The following is a 19,365-nucleotide window of genomic DNA, read 5'->3' as shown; positions in this document are numbered from 1 at the left end:
TATAAACACACTGTGTGAAAAAGAAACGCTCAGTGCATCATGGGAGCCCCCAGCAGCCTAGACCACTGCAGCATAATTAAAGGAGGGTTCAGGGTCACCTTAACAAGCCCCAACTATAAGCTTTAGCAAAAAGGAAGATTTTAAGTCTAATCTTAAAAGCAGAGTGGGTGTCTATCTCCCTAACCCAAACGGGAAGCTGGAGGCTCTGCCTCCTATTCTATCTCTAAATAGCCACACGTAGGCTACCAGTCTGAGTGAAGTGCTCTACTGGGGTGATACGGTACTATGAAGTCTTCAACAAAAGATAAGGCCTGATTATTCAAGACCTTGTATGTGTGGAGAAGGATTTTAGATTAGATTCTGGATCTAACTTGGAGCCAGTGATAGGAGAAATATGCTCTTTCTAGTCCCTGTGCATGCATTTTAGAGATGTTGTGCAAATGCATGAAAACAATTCGTGTTTACTATGAACACTGAAGGACATGTCCTAGTCAATAGTCTATCAAGCTGATGAATTTTGCTGTAGCATCTTCTATATGAAAATTAAAACCACCCAAAAATAAGACGTTTCAACAATTTTAAAAGTAATAATCAGGAAATCAGTGAATGTGTTGAAAAACAAGAAACATGAATCAGGCAGAGGGTATGGTACATCATGTAAAAATAGTTTATTTTTGAGTTTAACATGTCTTTTTTGTATATGAAACTTACCGTTAAGGAAAGTCAGACATTTTTTTAAAATGTTAATGTGATTGTTTTATGAAGTAATAAATAACATGACGGATCCAAATATTACTCTTGCACAATCCCTTGAATCTAAATGCAGATATCGGAACATTGTGTTGAGGTCTCAGAATACAGAACAAACAAAGCTCAAGTTCAGCGCCTTTCAGTCTGATTTTGCCCGTTGGAACAATGATGTAAACCTTATTACTAAACTGTTGACACTTCATGTGTGCTCACTTCTCTTCCCAAGTTTGACTTGTAGTTGCTCAAGAGGTTACATTGCATATCTGGTGAGGGCCTTTATAGTTCACTGACATCTTTTTTTAAAAAGAAAAGGAACACACTCATTTTTGCAGCGTAACTCAACGCTTAAATACATTGAAAAAATACTGATTATTGTTCTCACGCTGTTAATAATCACTTAAAACATATTAAAATTAGGTTTAGCAGATAAAATAAAATATAGATATATATAGCTTTAGTCTCCTGTCCAAGCAGGTAAGTGCTGTTCCAGTGCTGAAGCAGCAGAAAACAACACAAAACAAAAAAATTCCCTTTTTAAAAGAAAAAAACAAAACAAAAAACACTGGATCCTGAGTGTTGTGCAGGTTTCTCAGTCTCATCCCTGCAGAGCTGGAAGGAGGTCCGCGATGCTCTCCACGTAGTAATCCGGCACCATCCCCTGCCTCTCTGGGCAGCCACTTTTCAGATGGGCTTCGGCATCTGCCACAGTGCTGACCCCCGTGAGGGTTAGAAGGGTCTTCAGGCCGCAGTTGGAGCCCAGCAAGATGTCAGTATCCAGACGGTCACCGACCATCAGGCAACGGTCGGCTTTCACACCAAACTGGGAGGCCACACAGTCGAACATGAAGTGATTGGGCTTCCCAACAGTCTGGGCCTCACGCTGGGCTGCCGTCTCAACGGCCTGAAGCAGACAGCCAGTACCTGAAGGTTAAGAGTGACAGTCAGTGGGTGAGGTGACCGTTTACTCTTTAATCCAACAGAACAGGTCTGTTCAGATTGACAGGAAAGTAAAAAATTGAAAATAAATTGTTGCCAATAAACTTAAAAGCCTCAGCACTGCCTCTATTCAGGTGTTCGAACATCTGTTTAGGGTTAAACAAGGCTGAACAATAAATCCCTTGTGCTGACATCACCCTGAAAACAGTTCTGTGGATTTTCTGACCTAAATAAAAGCAAATAAAAGGTTTTAAAAATGCGTTAAATGGAACAAAGTGCAGAGTAACTGTTTACCTGCGACGGCCTTGCCTCCTTCCAGGGGCAGCCTGGTGTCCCTGTTGGTCCCCACAAACAGACAGCCCTGCTGGGTCAGATACTGCATGGCTCGGTTCAATTTCATGTAACTGAAATGCTCATCGAAACCGACCACCACCGCCTTCACCTCGGGGTCCAAGGGCACGTTGGCCCAGTCAATCGGCTTCCCGCAGATGTGGTCGGGTCCCACCCCGGTCTGCTGGATCCCCACCGCCTCCAGCTCCTGCCTCATCGCGTTGCTTCCTATCAGGTACACTTTGCCCTCCAGCTCGCAGACCGTTTTCAGGTACATAGCGCAGCAGTACGCGGTCCCGAACACTTCATCTTCCGTCACGTCGAAGCCGAGTGCGGTCATTTTATCGGCGTACATTTTCCTGGACTTGGTGCTATTGTTAGTGACGAAGAACACCCTCTTGCCCTTTTCCTTGAGAAGGTTTATGACTTGAGGAGCTCCGGGAATGGCCTGGTCCCCCCGCCAGATGACGCCGTCGCAGTCGAACAGGATGCTGTCCACAGAGTCCAGTAGCTGCTTCACCAGAGCTCCACTCAGCCGGGTGCATTTTGACACAGACATCGGGGAAGACTGCGGTGAACGGAGCGTGAAGAAATGTAAAAACGGGAAGCTTTATCGGCTACTGGACGTTGCTTTCCTCGCCGGGGAAAAAAGCCGCTAATGTCACGATACTTACTCGAGTAAAGTAGTAGCGCTATGTCAGGAGTCAAAGATGCAAGCTGTAACTGTTAACCGTTAATAACCGGTCAAAACAACCGGTTTTGGTGTGCTGTGTGAGGAGCTCCGGAGAAGCAGCCTGACCTTCTGACCGCCGGGTGTTGCATCAATGCAGCGACTACTTCCGCACCGGCTTAAAGTGACAGGAGCCACACACTAAGAAGTCCGATCAAACTTCCGCTTTGATAAAATTAAAGTAATAAAATCTTCTTTTTTTTTTAAATGAGAAGAACAGGTGCTTTATGATGATGATTTGTTGTGCGAATAACTCAATCAGCAAACACATTTGTTTTCTAACCCATGTTCTGATTTTTTTTAATTGTTGTTACTTTGTATCGTGGTTTTAATAAAGTTTAAGAAAAAAAAATCAGAACACTGGATGTATAGCTGATTTTTATCTATTTTTTTTTTGTTCAGTGTTGACTGGAAACACGCTCCCTACATTTAGCTGAAGTTCCAAGGTAGGGTCAGATTTTTCTTTTCAATGTTATATTATTGTGACTTCATTACTCCAACATACTGGTCATAAGAAGTTAAACGTAATAACATTAAAAAAAAAAAACCCTCCTCAGCCATCAAAATAATTTGTGTAAATACATCCCCATTAATCCCACAAGCAGCAGCTACTTTGTGCTTTAACATAATCATAGAAGCTACCTCTAAGTGTTTGATTTGGTAAGCTTGTAGCTGCAACAGTTAATTAAAACAATCAGCAATTCACAAACCAGAGGCCATAAAGAAACCAATAAACTTTATTTTCCAGTAGTGTTTACAGTAGTTATCGTAGACAGTAAATGTAACCAATCAATTGTCTTTTTTCTGAACAGGCCGTGGAGGGAAGAAAATCTCCCCCAGATTTCGGAGGACCCCCCTGCTGTAGTAGTATCTTTTAGAGTGATCTGGGACGGGGCTACAGAGAATATCGGCCGCTGTAGATGGGTGGCAGTGCTGGCAAACGTAGCCTCGACTTTTGTACCACTCATTGGAGGTCTGGTTCACAACAGCAAGAAAGGAATGGAACATGGTGTAACCCGCCAGGAGGAAGAATACAAAGAGTAAGAAGCCCAGCATGAAGACAATTCGGGGAAAAGTAAGGAAGAGATGCTGGAAGAAAAAAGTGGGAGGAGGGGCGGGTGATTAAAATTCAATTCCAGTTAGAAGCAAAAACAGCTGTGTGCAATATTCAGTGTGTCAGCAGTACCTGCACGACAAACAGAAATCCCGCTGGCTGCCGTTGGCCGTTCTCATCTAAGTAACTGGCCCCCAGGAGCCCTGTGCGCAGCACGACATGAAGCAGCATGTCCACCGTTAACAGGGCGATGTCGCACGCCATGGCACAGACGCTGAAGAGGTAAAGCAGGAAGTAACGTGTGTTCTGAGCACCGATGCAGTTGTTCACCCAGACGCAGTGGTGGTCGAAACGCTGCACACACCTGTTGCAGACCCCTGAATCACAGGAGGAGTTACAGTCAGCACTGAGACACGCTACCTTTCTTTTTCTCCCAGTACCTCAGGTGCTGACATTGACAAATTAAAAAGCACTCACTACAGTGTTTCGAGCGGGCTGGTTTGACAAGCTGGCAAGTCGAACATGAGATTCCCGGGTGAAACAATCTCCTGTCGTACGAATAGATGTGCAGCTGACCGGCAACTTTCTTCTTTGTCACTGTGCCTGACAGATGGAGAGAAGTGAGATAACACACTGCCATTGCTGACACCACCACCACACATTTAAACAAGATGTGGTCAAACTAAAATGAACCTGGGTCTGTCTTGATGCAGAGGTAGAAGAAGAAGGTCTTGATGGCCAACAGGATATAAGGCACAGATAGGCTGATCAGAGTGGTGTCCATCTCCCTACAGAAGCCAAACACCTCGTAAGTGAACTCTGCATACACGGCGCCCTCCAGCAGGATGTGCAGGTATATGAACGCGTTGCTCCTGCAGTCAAATTCAAATAACACTGAATCAAGCCTTAAATAAACATTAAACTCTGTAAACGCTAAGAGAGAACTACAAACCTCTGATGGAAGAGTCTGTGCAAAGTCCACTGTGAAAACTTCTGCAGCCATTTTGGAGTAATCGATGCAAGTCTCTGTGAAAAAAGCACATAGTTGTAAGTGGAGTGGATAGGTTTTCTTTATATTGAGACAACAGCGCCACAGAGTGTCGGTCTTTGGAATTGCATGAAAAGAAAAGCTTCATACTCATCCTGTTTCTGCTCTTTTCTTACCTTTAATGCAAAGCTGTAGAGTGAATTAAGGGGGCTGTGTTGCTGGCCGGAGTATCTGCACACTAGAGCTATGCATGTGAGCACCACCACGACGTAAATACCAAACAGCGTCAGGAAATCCATATCTCACCTGGCAGCATCACAGAGAGGCAAACAACAGGTGTTTACGGTACAAACTCACCGAGAGGAGGTAGAAAGCTTAACAAGAAACAATTAAGCTTTGTTACAGTTAATTCTTAGTCATAGTTACTTCCTTTAAACGCGTTAAAGACCTTTAAAAACGACTCAGGTGAACAAGTTACGTTAGCATCCACTGAAACCTCTCAGCGCCCACACAAGCAGCGTTAGCAAAACTGAAGTCTTCGTTTCTTCACCTTGTAAACCCATTTTCATGCTCTCTCTCCCCTTACCATCTAGTCGAGGTTATACATAGCTGCCTTTTGGTGTTTGTCTCAAGTCAACAGAGTCGGTTTAGAAGGCTTCTAGTTTCACTTTTGCTCCATGCTCACGTCCTGCCCCTGTAAACAATGCTACTTCCTTAGCATCGCTGATGGGCTGGGCTAACGTCGAAGCCTCCCCGCTGTGAGAGGACAGTGGAAATGTGTCCTACTTCTTTTTACTTTACACTGAAATAAATGAACAGTCTGTTTTGTTTTTGGGTTTTTTTAAGATAGTGGATTATTAATTTTAAATGTTGTAAGTATACATTGCGTTAAAAGTCCCTGTCTCCTGTTATAAACGTGTATTAATAGCCATACAAGGAGGCGTGCAAGACAACTACATTCAGCCAGCTCTTTCTTTTATTGAAAATCCTGTTATTTTTCGACAGTTTACATCCCCATCCCAATATCTAAAACAGGCTTCAGACATTTTTAAAGTTTGCTTAAACATCTACTATTTTTTTAAAAAAAAAAAAAGAGCTATGATGCACATCACTACCCACATACACTCACTGGTTACTACATTGTCAACACAGACGTTAAATCAGCCTATGGCAGCAGCTCAGTGCATTTACCCATGCAGACATAGCCAAGACGACCTGCTGAAGTTCACTAAACTGAGCATCAGAATAAGGGTGATTTAAGTGACTATGAATGTGGCATTGCTGTTGGGGCTGGACAGGCTGGTCCAAGCATTTCAGAAACTGCTGGTTGACTGTGATTTTCCCACACAAGCATCTTTAGGGTTTCCAGAGGATGGTACCAAAAAAGAGTCGATATCCGGTGAGCGTCAGTTCTCTGGGTGAAAATGTCTTGTTGATGCTAGAAGTCAAAGAAAAAGCAAACAGGAAGGCAATAAAAATTTAAATAACTCATCACAGAGTTACTCTAAACTCAAAACACATCAACACTTGAAGAAAATGGGCTACAGCAGCGACCACACCAGGTGCCATCTCAGCTAAGATCAAGAAACTGAGGCTAGAATTCTCACAGGCTCACCAAACTTGGACAGAAGACTGGAAAAATGTTGCCCGGAGCCTGCTTTGACATGTAATTGTCAAGGTCAGAATTTGGAGTAAAAACCATGAAGCAGGGATTCATCCTGCTTTGTGTTAATGGTTCAGGCTGCTGCTGCTGCTGGTATAATGGTGTGTAATGGTTTTTGGCACACTTTAGGCCCCTTTACCAAATGAGCATCATTTAAATTCCACATCCCACCTGAGTATTTTTGCCAACCATGTACATCTCTATGATGGCTGCTTCTAGCTGGATCATGTGCTGTGTTAAGGGAGGAATATTGAATGTGTGCCACAAAGAATGAAGGCAGTCCTGAAGGCAAACGGGTGTCCAAGGTGTACTTAATGAAGTGACTGGTCAGTGTATAAACTGGAAGTTTTGAGGCCATGTTTTATAAATGCATTACTCTTGATTTTACTGTTAAATGTGTTACTGGTTAATTCACTATTTCATCGAGAGAATTTCTGCCTGCAGTTTCTATAGTTCAAGAAAGAGAGAGGTGATGTCTGGAGCTTTGCTACCTGAGGAATCCAGTGTGAGATAGCATCAACAGTAATGTTTTGTTTCCTGTGTCCAAAATACACGTGAGTAATTAGAGTATTTTATACTTTCTCTCTCTCTTTTTTGGGACTTCAAAACATGCATTGAAGCATAAAAGGTTTTGTCTAAAAGTTAGCACAGAAACTTCAAAAAGGAGAATTTTAAATATATAATTTCAGTATAACAACAGTTAACTTCCTTTTGTTTATTGAATGCCTGGATGCGCTGTGCTGGTGCTTTAATCATCTTTTATTGACTGTTATATAAGATAAATCAAGTTACAGTGCTGTGAGCGATGCTTTTATCCCACCCTTTGTGCCAGAGACATGAAAAAATGTCTTTCATCATATTAGCTTTGAACATGTATTTTGTTCATAAATTGATCTGACAATGACCAACAAATATCAGATACTGTCATCTGGTTTGATTATAGACTGATACCCACCATCGAGGTTAATATAGGCCTATAGTGTTTGACTTTGGTGCCTGAATAAAATCATTAACTGTTTGCTGTTTGTCTCTGCAATCCAGTCCTCCACACAATGCATCAAGGCACCACAGGACACCAGTCAGTGGATACTGTTGCGGACATGGCCCAACACTCATATTACAGCTCACAGAGCTGCAGAGGGGAGCATTACTCGGGAGCTGTGCAGGCTCATCTCCGAATGCTGCTTAAACAGGTACTGAATGTTTGGATGTGCTGTGCTGGGGGCCTTAATCATTTTTTATTGTCTCTTATGTCGGATAAATCAAGTTACAGTGCCACGAGCGTATCTGCTGTTACAGTTTGAAATCAAAATTACAGCTTTATACCTGAAACGACAATTTTCTTTGTCAAAAGATAAATTGTTTCAGGTGGTTTAAAGTTTTTCTGTCACGCATCTTGTCATAGACGACTCAATCGTCTTTAAGACTGTAAGTGTAAGAGGAGAGTTTGATTGAAGTGAAAAGTGTGTTTGGAGATGCAGTCAGTTGTGTTTAATTATTCAGTTTGCACTGAACTGTTTGTTCCTTATTGTGCGCTTTGGCACGAATGACAGTTTACACTCCAATAAGCCCACCTGCGCACTTCCTCAGCTTCCTCTCCAGCTGTTATGCATGTCAGTTAAAAAAAAAATACGCATAATACTGTAAAAGTAAAACTTGATGTGAGCTTCAGTTCAAGGATATAAGCAGATAGTTACACGTGCAGCTTAGAGTCTGCACGATATAGGATTTTTAAGACCTATGCCAACATTTGGTGATTTAAAAAATCTGATATATTGGCCGATATGTTTTTTTCTTTCAGACGCACATACATAAATGGATTAGAAATTGTTATGTGTATTCATTCATTAGTCCTTACTAAGAAGATAAAGCATTGCAGTTTAAAAAATAGTCATGTTTTACCGTCACAACAAGATCTTCATGCTCTGCTCGACTCTGCTGGTATCAGCTGGTCATTGTGTTTGCAGTCTTACAAACGTGTGTTGCCAACAGGGAAGTTGCAGAGCACAACATCAGCACCCATAGCATGGTTGAAGGGTTTTTCCTTCTTGATGTTGATATCGATATGTGGGCAAATAGCTGATATGTGCTGATAAATCCACCGGGCTGATTTTTAATCAGCACATTGACGCCATAAATTTTCAGTTTTAAGTTTTAGTTTTCAGCTCTGATCTGGCCCTATATAAATACAATTGAATTGAATTGAACTAGAGCAGCATTTAGCCTATTTCATCATAAATACACGTCTAAAAGTGTGCACAGTGCTAAAATAAACTTCACTAGAGGCACTCGAAATATCTAATACGGGAGGGGAGCATGTGTTCCTACAGTATTAATAACAAGGGGGGTGGAGGAGAGCAGATTCAGCTGATAATCCCACTAATCCCACAGGCTAAAGTCTTAAATTGCCCCCGCTCCTTATCAATGGACCGACCATTTCAGAGTACGCAGAGAATCACAGGCATGCAGACGCTCCAATTAGAGCTCCTCGGGCTTTCTCGCATCGACGCAGAGCGATTCTGGGCCAGGAGCGGTCCCACGGAGAGCCACCTTGCCAAGAGAGGAGGGGGAGGAAAAAAAGACACATGGGTGTATTTATAGAAAAATGAGGCCTTACAATACCCTTTTTGGAGAGAGAATTATTAAGGAACCGAGGTGCGCGGGTGCACGCGTCCCAGTTTTCTGATTAACACTGTGCAAGCAGGCTGGCCCTAGGATGAATCAGGGATGAGATGCAGGACCAACTCCTTGACATACTCACAGGAAGAGACTGCACTTGCTTTTCATGCACACTCACCCTTTGCTCATGAGGAGACTGCTGTGGTTTCAGGGAGGAGGAATGGGGCAGTATTTTGAGTTTGTCACCTTTTCTCTTTGACTTTGGGTTGTGGGGATACTATTTTTTTTAAAAAACACTATACTTGAGAAGACTGGATAACAGCCTCCTAGCAGGCCACCGGGTATCTGACATTCAAGATGAAGAAATTTTTGCAAAACAAAAAGGGCAGATACTCTTTCCGCCAGAGCAAACGGGGCTCTCGGTATCCAGCCAAAGATTTCTGTAAGTCTTTATAACCTTCGTCTTCGTCAGCTCTGTGAATTCTGCTGCGCTGTGGCTTTTGGAAAGCTGTGCAGCACATCATTAGCCTACAGCTGAGCTACAGGGTGTATAGCAATTCATTGCTGTGAAATTTATACTTGTTCCATTAGAGGTGGTTCTGAAAGCCTTATATTTCCTGCTATTTTCCCATTTAGTTGGAAATAATCCTGTTATTTAACCTGGAATTCAACCTCTTACCTGTTCATCCATGCAGCCAGTGGTGTGCTCTGTCACGTTATTGCTTTTCCATTCAATTACCGTTCAACAAGAGAGATGCATGTGCTCTGTGTGCAAAAAATAGCAAGAGGAACTTCTGTCTCCTGAGCTAATTAAGGTCACAATCTTTCAATTCTTTAATTTGATTGGCTGTGAAAGGGTTTATGAACCAGGTCAGGGACTGCTGAGTGTGTCATGGTTCAGCATAGAGGGTTACAGAGCCACACTTGATGTACAGCTAAAGACAGGGAAGGAGACAGAGAACAAACTGAATCTCTTTAAAACAAAAGACTGTATCATAGAGTTTTCTTGCGATGTCGCTGAACTTGAATCCACTGGCTACAGTGGGTAAGTATTTCTAAGTACCACGAGACTCCATATTGAAGCCAACCTCACTGTCTTTTTCTCCCTGTTTCTAAAAGTCCTCAGCATGCCGACATCCAACCAGGGCTGGCCTGAGGATTTTGGCTTCCACCTTGGTGGGGCTGGACCTTGCTACATCTTGTCAGTGGAGGAAGGCAGCAGTGCCCACCTGGCAGGGTTGCAGGCGGGGGATCAGGTCCTGGAGATCGAAGGCCACAATGTGTCGACGCTAGGTCCTCAAGCTGTCATCGCCATCGCCCAGACTCAGAAGAACATCCCTCCCAGCATTGGAGTGGTGTCCCGCATACAGCAGGTCATGCAGCTCTCAAATCCTTCAGATCTATAGTGCATGTGTAGGTTAATGGGCGTGGAAATGCATGTCATAATATAGTAAGCAGTATATCTGCACTATTGTGGATAGCTGTTGTGGTCAAACACTGAGGCAAATGTCTCGTACAGATGGACATCACGCCAGGTCCAGATGGTCGTTTTGGGTTTACCATTGTGGGAGACTGCCCCCTACTGGTGGAGGACTGCTCTCCTTGTTCTCCAGCTGGCCGTGCAGGCCTGAGGGCTGGGGATTATGTCATGGAAGTGAACGGTATCCCAGTCAGGCAGCACGAGATGGCTGCGGCACTAATCAAGGCATCCCAGGGGAGGACACTCCGCCTGGGAGTGCTGTGCCTTGGGCCAAGGCACAAACGGAGCATCAGCATAGAGGACAGTCAGATGGGTGGAGAGGGGGCGAGACTGGACCGCAAACACAAGGCTCTGGAGTTCAACAGGAAGGTAGGTTTCGAGTTAAAAGGTATTTTCTAATTAAAGACAACATTCTCTGCCTAAGCTGTTTTTTTTGTTCCCATGCAACTGTTTTGGAGAGGGCAGGGCTTATTTGACAAAAAAAGAAATAAGTATTTCCGTGCACCAAGCAGAGTTTTGCAAAACCTTATATGAATTTAAGGACCTATTATGGTTGCTGTTTATTTTTTCTGTTTCTCTACTGGAATAATTTTGCATGATTCATGGTTAAAATAAAATCCTTATTTATCCTACAGTCCCTCAATTTGTCCCGTGTCTGAAACAAGCGCCTTTATTTTCAAGGCTTCCCTTACTAAAACCTGTCTTTCTTATGATTGGCCAACCTCCAGAAGCCAAATGAGGGGCAGCACCCAGTGCTTCTGAGCTGTACTGTCTGTATATTGTGTGCTTACTGCAGATAACCATATAAAGAAATTTGTATCATCAGAGTGCTTTATACAGTCAAAGATCAGAGAAGCCTGGTGCTCAACAGAATAGGAGCTTTGGGTTAAACAGGATTACTTTTATATACTTGCCAACATTTTATATATATACTAATCAATTGTACACACTTCAGATGAGGTCGGGGATGTCATGTAACAATGTTTGTTTTTTTTAAATTTTAAGTTGTATGTGTTTTTAGTGCGTATTTCATGAATATTTAATGTAATCGAATGTAGAATGTCAACATGTTTTTGAGACCAGAATGAATGAAAGTCTATAGTTATCCACTTTCTTATGATAGGCCAGATAGTAACTCTATAAAATCACTCAAAATTCAACAACGTTCTGTTTACAGTCATGTGGAAAAGAAAACACACCCTCTTTCAATTTGAAGGCTTTATGTGTCAGGTCACAAAGAAAATATTATTCTGGTTTGTACCAGGTTATCAAATTATTTAAACATAACTTAAAATAAAAAGGCAACACATAAAATATTACACCATGCTGTTATTAGTTTAAGAAAAACAAAGCCAAAATCCAAAATCAGTGGATTTGAAGTACATCATTCTACAGCGAGAAAGATTGTTCAAAAGTACAGAACATTCAGGACAGTTGCCAGTTCCCAGGATTGGACATCCCAGTAAATTTCAGTAAATTTCAGAGGAATTTCAGAGGAATCTCAGACTCTTCGGGGTTCACTTATCATGTTAAATCTTAAACTTAAGACTGAACAAATGTGACTTGTTTGGAAGGGTTGCCAGGAGTAAACCTCTCGTCTCTAAAAAGAACATGGCAGCATGGTTTAAGTTTGCAAAGTTGCATTTGAATTCAATTTCACTTTAGTTTTATAGCGCCAAATCTCAACAACAGTTGCCTCAAGAAGCTTTACATTGTAAGGTAAAGACCCCACAATAATACAGAGAAAACTCCAACAATCTGATTCCCCTATAAGCAAGCACTTGGCGACAGTGGGAAGGAAAAACTTCCATTTAACAGGAAAATCCCCCAGGGAGTCAGGACAAAAGACACATTGTGGAAAAGAGCCAGAACTTCATAGTAACTAGTAATTAAATGTGTATAAACACTTTGTATAAAAGTGTATAAACACAGAGTCAGTGAAAAAGGTGAGTGAAGAAGAAACACTCAGTGAAGCCTGCAGTAGCCTAGGCTTACTGCAGTATAACTAAAGGAGGGTTTATGATCAAAGTCTAACTATGTTTCAAACCTAATCTTAAAAGCAGAGACTGTGTCTGTCTCCTGAATCCAAACTTGGAGCTGGTTCCACAGAAGATTGGCCTGAAAGCTGAAGGCTTGCTTTCTTGTCCCTGTCAGTACTCCTGCAACAAACCATAAGACTACTGGAAAAATGTGCTTTGGACAGAAGAGACCAAAGTGGAGATGTTTGGCCATAATGTATAGTGCCACAAACACAACATATTGGTACAAACACCACATACCAACTGCAAAACACGGTGATGGACAGTAAATGGTTTGGGCCTGTTTTGCAGCTACAGAACCTACGTACTTTGCAATCACTGAGTCAACCATGAACTTTGTATAGCACAAGTGTTCTAGAGTCAAAGGTGAGGCCATCTGTCCAGCACCTAAAACCTGTCTCAAACTGGGTCATGCAAAAAAACAATGATCTCCCTTACTCCTGGCTGAAAAGTGCTGTAGTTAACAGAGCTGTGCATGAATGAATGCCACAACGATAACCATACAGTACATGATTACTTCAAGTTATTGCTACTAAAGGTGGTTCTACAAGCTACTGAATCATGGGGTGTACTAGTTTTTCACACGCTGCTTTTTGGTTAAATGATAACAAGAGAAATGAAAATTACAGCATAAAATATACACAAAAATAAATACTTCTGTTTGGTACTATGCTAAAAACAGTGAGGTCATAGCTTTTCCTCTTTTACTGACTACCCTCCTCTCTACCAGAAGCTACCCTCTTTTGAATCTCCAACAGGTCGACCAGATTTTAGGTGACGATCCCGAAGTGAAAGAGAGACTCTTTGCTGTGCTGAAGCAGTACGCCGCAGAGAAGAAAGTTGAGTGGTTAGCTTCTGTCCTGCCGGACATACTCACCACTGACGAACATCGACAGCTCATCTCCAGCATCAGGTAGGGGACAGAGGTTTGAGCTCACATTGCACAGGTAGGAAGTAGATTAGAGTCTTCATTGGAGAAGATGCAAAAAGATGCAAACAATGCAAGCAATTTGTGAGTGAGCAGTAAACGTCAAATGCTCTCTAAAGTACGTTACCATCTCTTTGTGTTGCATCACAGAGATTTGCACGTGTTTGGTCCTAGTGAAAACTAAAATAATCTGCATGGATTGAAATCATAATGACTGTAAACTGGATTTTCCTGCACATTTGGTTGCAGATTAGAGAAATGTGTGGGTTCCATCTGCAACACGTGGTAAATCCACAGTGACCCTCCCAAGTTTCTTAAACTGTCATTTAAAAAGAAATTGAGACACTAAACTGACAAGGACGGGTCTGTAACTGGGAGCTTAGAGTTTTAGGGGGGAAAACGAGGATTGGCAAAATGTTCTGTATTCACTGCATGGAGGTGCCTGTGATGATGAGCCACTCACAGATTTAGTAGAGTACTCACTTCGTGGAACTAGTGGTAGCCATGCTGCTCTCTCTGTCTCTGCAGCCCTTTCAAAAAAAAAAATTAAAATAAAATCTGGAGCTACATCCAGCAGGTTTTTTTTTTTTTTTGAAGATGCGTGGAGGTGGCTTTCTACCAGACAGAATTGTGCCAGGTAACCAAACGTGAACAACTCTTTAGTTATGGGCTGTCTGTGTGCCAAAATAAATCCCCAGACAGTCTGTCCACAGATTCCTCTCCATCCACAAGTCCAGCCAATTGAAGCTTTTATTCTGTTACTACGCTGGCTTCCTTCCTCCAGTACTACTACACCACTTTCAACTCTCTTTTGTGATATTAATATACCGTAAGAAGGGTTTCCATTTGTATGAGGTCACTGCTGAGATAGGCAACACGATTTTTAGTGCCTTCAATTAGGCACGAATAATCCAAAGCTGAGAGTTGGTATTTGTGCAATGAGGGACACTCCTATCTGCTACAAGGACCGATACCAGCATTAATAGCATCTCTCTGTGGACTTCCATCCTTGCCCGTCTCCCAGCTCTCTTACCTCACTCTCCCTCTCTCTTAAGGGGTGTTTGTGTTTAGCACTGATAGATTGTCCTCTCATTATACCGCTCAGACTGTTTCCCTGCTTTCTCTGTGCGGTGACCATTTTTTTTCTTGACACTTGGCGAAGACGGCCTCCTGGCCGCACCGAGGTCCCAGAAGACCTTTTATCCCCCACAGAGGAGCAGCTCAGGAGCAGTGCACGAGCCCAGTATTCTGCTCACTGCTGCTTTTAGACTTGTGCAGACGTTTAGCTGATTATTGAGCTATGGCTGACAGCTAAAGCAATGAACTGCCTGGGGTGAGTATATCCTCCTCTCATTGCTGATATTCTCCAGTGTTGTGTGAAATGTGGCTTCTTTGTGTATTTTTGCAGATGTTGTGAATTTTTATCACCTCCCATCTGCTGGTGGCTGTGCAGGTGTAATAATGTGAGAGCTTGAGTGGATGTTTAATGCAGTCCTTAAAGTACAGGAAAGGCTGCTGCTGCTGCTGCTGCTGCTGCTGCTGATGTTTGATAGATTTTAAATTCATTATCCCCCTGACTTCGGGGATAACAAAGCTCATTTGGACCATTGGCAGTTTATTCATATAGTTTGATGTAATGCAGTCTCACTTGGGTTGATAAAAACTGTTTGTGGTTAACAACACAGTTAACAATGCAACGCTTTCGTGTCTGTGTATGAAGTGACTGGGGGTTCTAGTCTCTGCTTTTAAGGTGTACTCTCTTTTCACGTGTATGAGCAGAGGGTGTGGTTCAGTTAATGTCTGTGTGCTAGAATTGGACCATCATTTTGACTCTGAGATTATGTAAATAATCAGTTGAAAATATTCATTATGTTGTTTATTATTTTTTAACGGCTAAATGTATAAATCAGTCAAAAAAAATCTCTCATTTGTAGCCATTCAGACATTAAAAACAATTATCCAGATGTGGTCGCAGGCAGTAGTCTGCCTCATCATACTGCACACTGAGCACAAATCTTGCTTTGTTAGTGGTGCTGATAATGATGGTGTTTAGTTCTGACTGCAGGAATCAGAGGCTGGAGCTTGTTTCTAACTATTCCCGAGCTACTGCTGCACTGTACTCGGTACATGAAAAAAAAAAGCTCCTCACAGGAGCCTTGTACAGCGTCTTCAATGAAGTGAACACAAAGTACAAAGTGGGTACAGTCGAGAGTGGAACAAGTTGCCTCCTGCTATTAGTGTAAACCTTGTTCCAAATGATTAAGCACTTGCAAAATGTGTCTGTTCCTCCAGAACAGTCTGCCGGAGAAGATCAATACTCAATAAATATGTTATAGTATGAAAATAGCTGCGGGACAAAACAAAATGCAGATGGCATTTGATTATTTGGAGAGATCCAGGTGATCGTAATGAACAGATGTCTGTTATATTTTTTATGACAGAATGTTCTTCAGTTTGGAGAAAGCTTTTCTCGCTAAATGAGCTTCTTTGATATCACTTCAACCACCATCCAGCTGAGGATGACAGTTGCCTTCCAAGCAAGCAGCTGCCTCGGGGTATACTGTCTGACCTTTAGATTTTCTGAGTGTGATTGCTTCACAGATTCTCCACAGGTTAAAAAGGAATGATGGTGGTCTTTCAAGTCTCTTTAACATAGTACCCGAGTCTTTGGTGTCTCTGTGGTCTTCTGTAGCAGGGCGATGGTTCAGTATCATGCAGGAAACCAAAGTCCTCTGAAAGGCACCAAAGAAAAAGTTTTCTTTGCATGAAAGAAATAATCAGTTAAGAACTGCATACATTGCAGATGGCCTTTATAAGACCCCCGAGGCCCCTGACAGGGCCAGCCTTGTTAATCACGGCAAACCCAGATCATCAATGAACAAGTGTCACGGCTTTTTCTGAACCACGTTGTGTATCACGATAGCATTTCTGTGTGACTAGAACAGTGAGTATTAGTCTTCATGTATTTCTGAGCCTTGTCTTTTATGCACAGCTTGCAGTCTCTGGGGGATTCTGCAGTATTTTTAAATACGGCCTTTTTTCTAGCAGCCTTTTTCCTTTTTGTGGGGTTTTTTTTTTGCCTCGTGGAAATTATAAGTTAAATTAAGTTTCTGATCCTTTTACAACATTTATTTTCTGTGCTCTGAATCATCACTCACTTTTTTATGTTCAGACTATCCAGTCAGTTTGATGGCAAACACACTAACTGGATAGCGGACATATGCTACCACGAACCTGCTAAATTAGTGCGTTAGCGCCGTCACCTCGAGCGTGGGAGGATATTAAAGCGCGATTTCTGCTCAGGAACAGCCTCGCAGAGGTGCTAGAGTGACTGTCCAAGATAGACTCTTTGTTTTTATAAGATGACAAAGACTAAGTTTACTTCCTAATTTACTAATTTGTTCCTTATTCATTATATTTCTACATCCCTAAATGTAATGAGTTCCTACCATGTGATTGGCTGATTGGGTATTTATTTATAAGCAGCTGAACAGGCATACCTAATAAAGTGGCTGGTGAGTGTATATCCCTTTCATTTTTGTCTTTTTTAATCACTGTTTAAATAATTTATGTTATATTAATTATCTGGAATTGCTATTTCTTTCATCACTGTGGTCACAGTTTGATTGCAACACTTTAATTTTAAACTGCAGTGTTTTTAATGATCTGCCCTCAAAAGGTCAGAAGGGAAGATGCTCTGCTAACTTTAACAGATCACATCATCTGCCCATCTTACTTATCCAACCTATATGTATTTAGGCTTTGCACCAAACTTCCTTCTCTGCATCAGAGTCACATCTGGACACTCAAAATGAAATGAGGTCTTTGTAGTTTTCTGCTTGTCATTCCTCCCTTCTGAGAAATCTGTCCCTTCCTCCCAGCTTGCTTCCTCCTCCACAACCCTCCTTCAGATAATTATAGATCTCCGTTCTTTATAAATGAGGTCAAATCAGAGCGCTCATTTAGTTTCCAAGAGTTGACGCGGAAAACTTCTTTTGATTATGTTGTTGTTGTTTGCAACAGATAGCTGTGTTTATATGGTGGGTAAACAGCTGCATTTACACACACATATATATAAAAAGATGCTAATAGCCACAGCTACACTCCAACAGAGATTAGCCTTGCGTAGACAGGTACCACATCTCTGTGTGAGAGATGGGAGGGCATAACAGTGCTGTGATGTGAATAAATGGTAAATAGCAGGCGGGCACAGAGAGCAGAGAAGGGCTGTGTGGGCTGCTACACCTACGGCACTAAGAGAACATTTATTTATATCTAGGGAGTCTGCTTATTGTAGCCAGTAGTCTGTGCTCAGGCAACACTGTCTCAGGCTGCAGATACATCCACACCTCAGCCTGATCAAAGTCTGCAGAGACAGTGACAGCGGGCTAAGAATATGTGTCCTATATCTTTAACTGAACAGATTTGTTTCAAAGAGACGAGCGCTTAAAAGCTTCTCTAAAACAAGAGATGGGAAAAAACCTGAAAGAAGATTTAACAAATGGTGTAGGATGGCAGGTCGCTTAAAGTTGCAGCATGTGGATTTTTAAGCCTTTAAAAATAATGTTGCTAAACCTGGAGCCTGGCTGATGATTAAGACATTTTTGCAAGCGCGATTGTGCAGTTTTCTGCAAATGGCAGGTTTTATTAGAGGGGGAAAAGTAATATTTCTGAAAAGTAATATTTATTTAAACTTCTTTGGTGAGACTGTTTCTGTGAATATTTTGCCCTGTACCTCAAAACACCCAGAAAACATTGATCTTGCGCATTTGCAGCTGTTTAATTTCCCACTTTGCTGTGATGATGGGGGAGTGTACTCTCAGGCATGCCTGTGGACTTTGACATTACTTTTGGGTGTGGTTTCAGATGGGTGCAAAATTACACTTGTAAACTATGTTGTTTAGCAATGTTGGAAAAACTTCAAAGCTTATACAGTAGAGCTTAGGTAATCCTGACTTTTATGGTTCACATACTCTAAACCTTGTATTTCACATTTCCCATAATGCAGCTTGTTAGCGTTTTAATGATTTAGCGAATTAGTATCCATCCATCCACTTTTTTTAACCTAGACTGGAGCTTGTGTCAGCTGTCATTGGGCGAGATTCAGGGCAGTCCGTTACAAAGAGGGGTAACAAAGAGACGAATCAGTCATTCACACTCGCAGTCACACCTATAGTCAATTTAAAACTCCCAGTTAGCATGTTAACATGCATCCACACAGGCACAGTGACAACATGATATCATCGCCATGACACAGTCAGTGTCATTTTCTCCACAGCATCAGCTGACCAAAGACCAAAGAGCTTATAGGAAGGAGCTGACACTTAAAATTGCACATATGTCGCTGTCAGAAGTACAATATTTGTTTTGCTGATTTCATCTGATCACTCTATTCTTATGTGTTCTGTGAGACCCTTGAAATCGGGAAAAATGTAATTTTTTCCAATTCAATTCAGTTTTTTTATGTAGTGCTAAATGACAACAACAGTCGCTTCAAGGTGTTTAATATTGTGAGGTAAAGACTGCATAAAAACCCCAACAGTCAGACTGTGAGCAAGCACTTGGTGACAGTGGGAAGTAAAAAGTCCCTTCTTACAGGAAGAAACCTCCAGTTTAAATGGGAGTTCGATTTTCCCTCGAAATTTTGCAAGGTAACCACTGGACCAAGTTGGAAATGTCTGAATTCTTTATGCATTTGTACAGAAGCATCTAGAAAAAAGATGCAAATTGTTTGAATTAACAAGGCCCCACACGGCCTGCCCACTTAGTTTAAAACAGTTGTATCTTGGTGTGTATTTTTGTGCAAAAATCTTGACAAATTCCTTCAGATCATTAATACTGGATGTAC

General features: G+C 41.9%; 3 protein-coding genes across 7 annotated transcripts in view; 1 reads left to right on the top strand and 2 right to left on the bottom strand.

Moving 5' to 3' along the window:
• Positions 1-650: 650 nt before the first annotated feature.
• pgp (phosphoglycolate phosphatase) lies at positions 651-2,845 on the bottom strand. Its single transcript, XM_006800915.3, has 2 exons — positions 1,981-2,845; positions 651-1,671 (listed from the first exon to the last, which is right to left on the bottom strand). The coding sequence occupies exons 1-2, from the start codon at positions 2,573-2,575 to the stop codon at positions 1,346-1,348; spliced, it is 921 nt and encodes a 306-aa protein (XP_006800978.2). The 5' UTR covers positions 2,576-2,845; the 3' UTR covers positions 651-1,345.
• Positions 2,846-3,467: 622 nt separating this feature from the next.
• On the bottom strand, positions 3,468-5,536 carry zdhhc4 (zDHHC palmitoyltransferase 4). Its single transcript, XM_006800914.3, has 7 exons — positions 5,375-5,536; positions 4,965-5,094; positions 4,753-4,826; positions 4,494-4,672; positions 4,278-4,403; positions 3,933-4,177; positions 3,468-3,835 (listed from the first exon to the last, which is right to left on the bottom strand). Exons 2-7 carry the CDS (start codon positions 5,085-5,087, stop codon positions 3,536-3,538), a joined length of 1,047 nt encoding a protein of 348 aa, XP_006800977.1. The 5' UTR covers positions 5,088-5,094; positions 5,375-5,536; the 3' UTR covers positions 3,468-3,535.
• Positions 5,537-10,320: 4,784 nt separating this feature from the next.
• grid2ipb (glutamate receptor, ionotropic, delta 2 (Grid2) interacting protein, b) overlaps positions 10,321-19,365 on the top strand; it is a 38,837-nt gene continuing 29,792 nt past the window's right edge. For 3 of the 5 annotated variants that reach the window (XM_087845358.1, XM_087845357.1, XM_006800909.3), the window contains exons 1-3: positions 10,321-10,443; positions 10,590-10,919; positions 13,348-13,502. In XM_087845358.1, the coding sequence (XP_087701484.1) occupies positions 10,590-10,919; positions 13,348-13,502 (485 nt within the window). In that variant the 5' untranslated portion in view covers positions 10,321-10,443. Of the gene's footprint in view, positions 10,444-10,589; positions 10,920-13,347; positions 13,503-14,808; positions 14,851-19,365 lie in introns of those variants that run through there. The other 2 variants (XM_087845359.1, XM_006800913.3) reach the window with 2 other exon arrangements.

The sequence above is a fragment of the Neolamprologus brichardi genome, chromosome 8 (assembly GCF_056152115.1).
Source record: "Neolamprologus brichardi isolate AB-2024 chromosome 8, ASM5615211v1, whole genome shotgun sequence".
Taxonomy (NCBI): Eukaryota; Metazoa; Chordata; class Actinopteri; order Cichliformes; family Cichlidae; genus Neolamprologus; species Neolamprologus brichardi.
Note: the sequence above shows the minus strand (reverse complement) of the source record. Positions and strands in the feature narration are given on the sequence as shown.

Bases quoted from the DNA above. Each gene is read 5' to 3' on its own strand.
- zdhhc4 (XM_006800914.3), bottom strand. From the start codon at position 5,087: ATGGATTTCCTGACGCTGTTTGGTATTTACGTCGTGGTGGTGCTCACA. The intron at 4,178-4,277 runs GTGAGTGCTTTT...CCTGTGATTCAG, and splicing joins AGCCCGCTCGAAACACTGTA to GGGTCTGCAACAGGTGTGTG. The intron at 3,836-3,932 runs GTACTGCTGACA...TTTTTCTTCCAG, and splicing joins GATTTCTGTTTGTCGTGCAG to CATCTCTTCCTTACTTTTCC.
- pgp (XM_006800915.3), bottom strand. From the start codon at position 2,575: ATGTCTGTGTCAAAATGCACCCGGCTGAGTGGAGCTCTGGTGAAGCAG. The intron at 1,672-1,980 runs GTAAACAGTTAC...CTTAACCTTCAG, and splicing joins AGGAGGCAAGGCCGTCGCAG to GTACTGGCTGTCTGCTTCAG.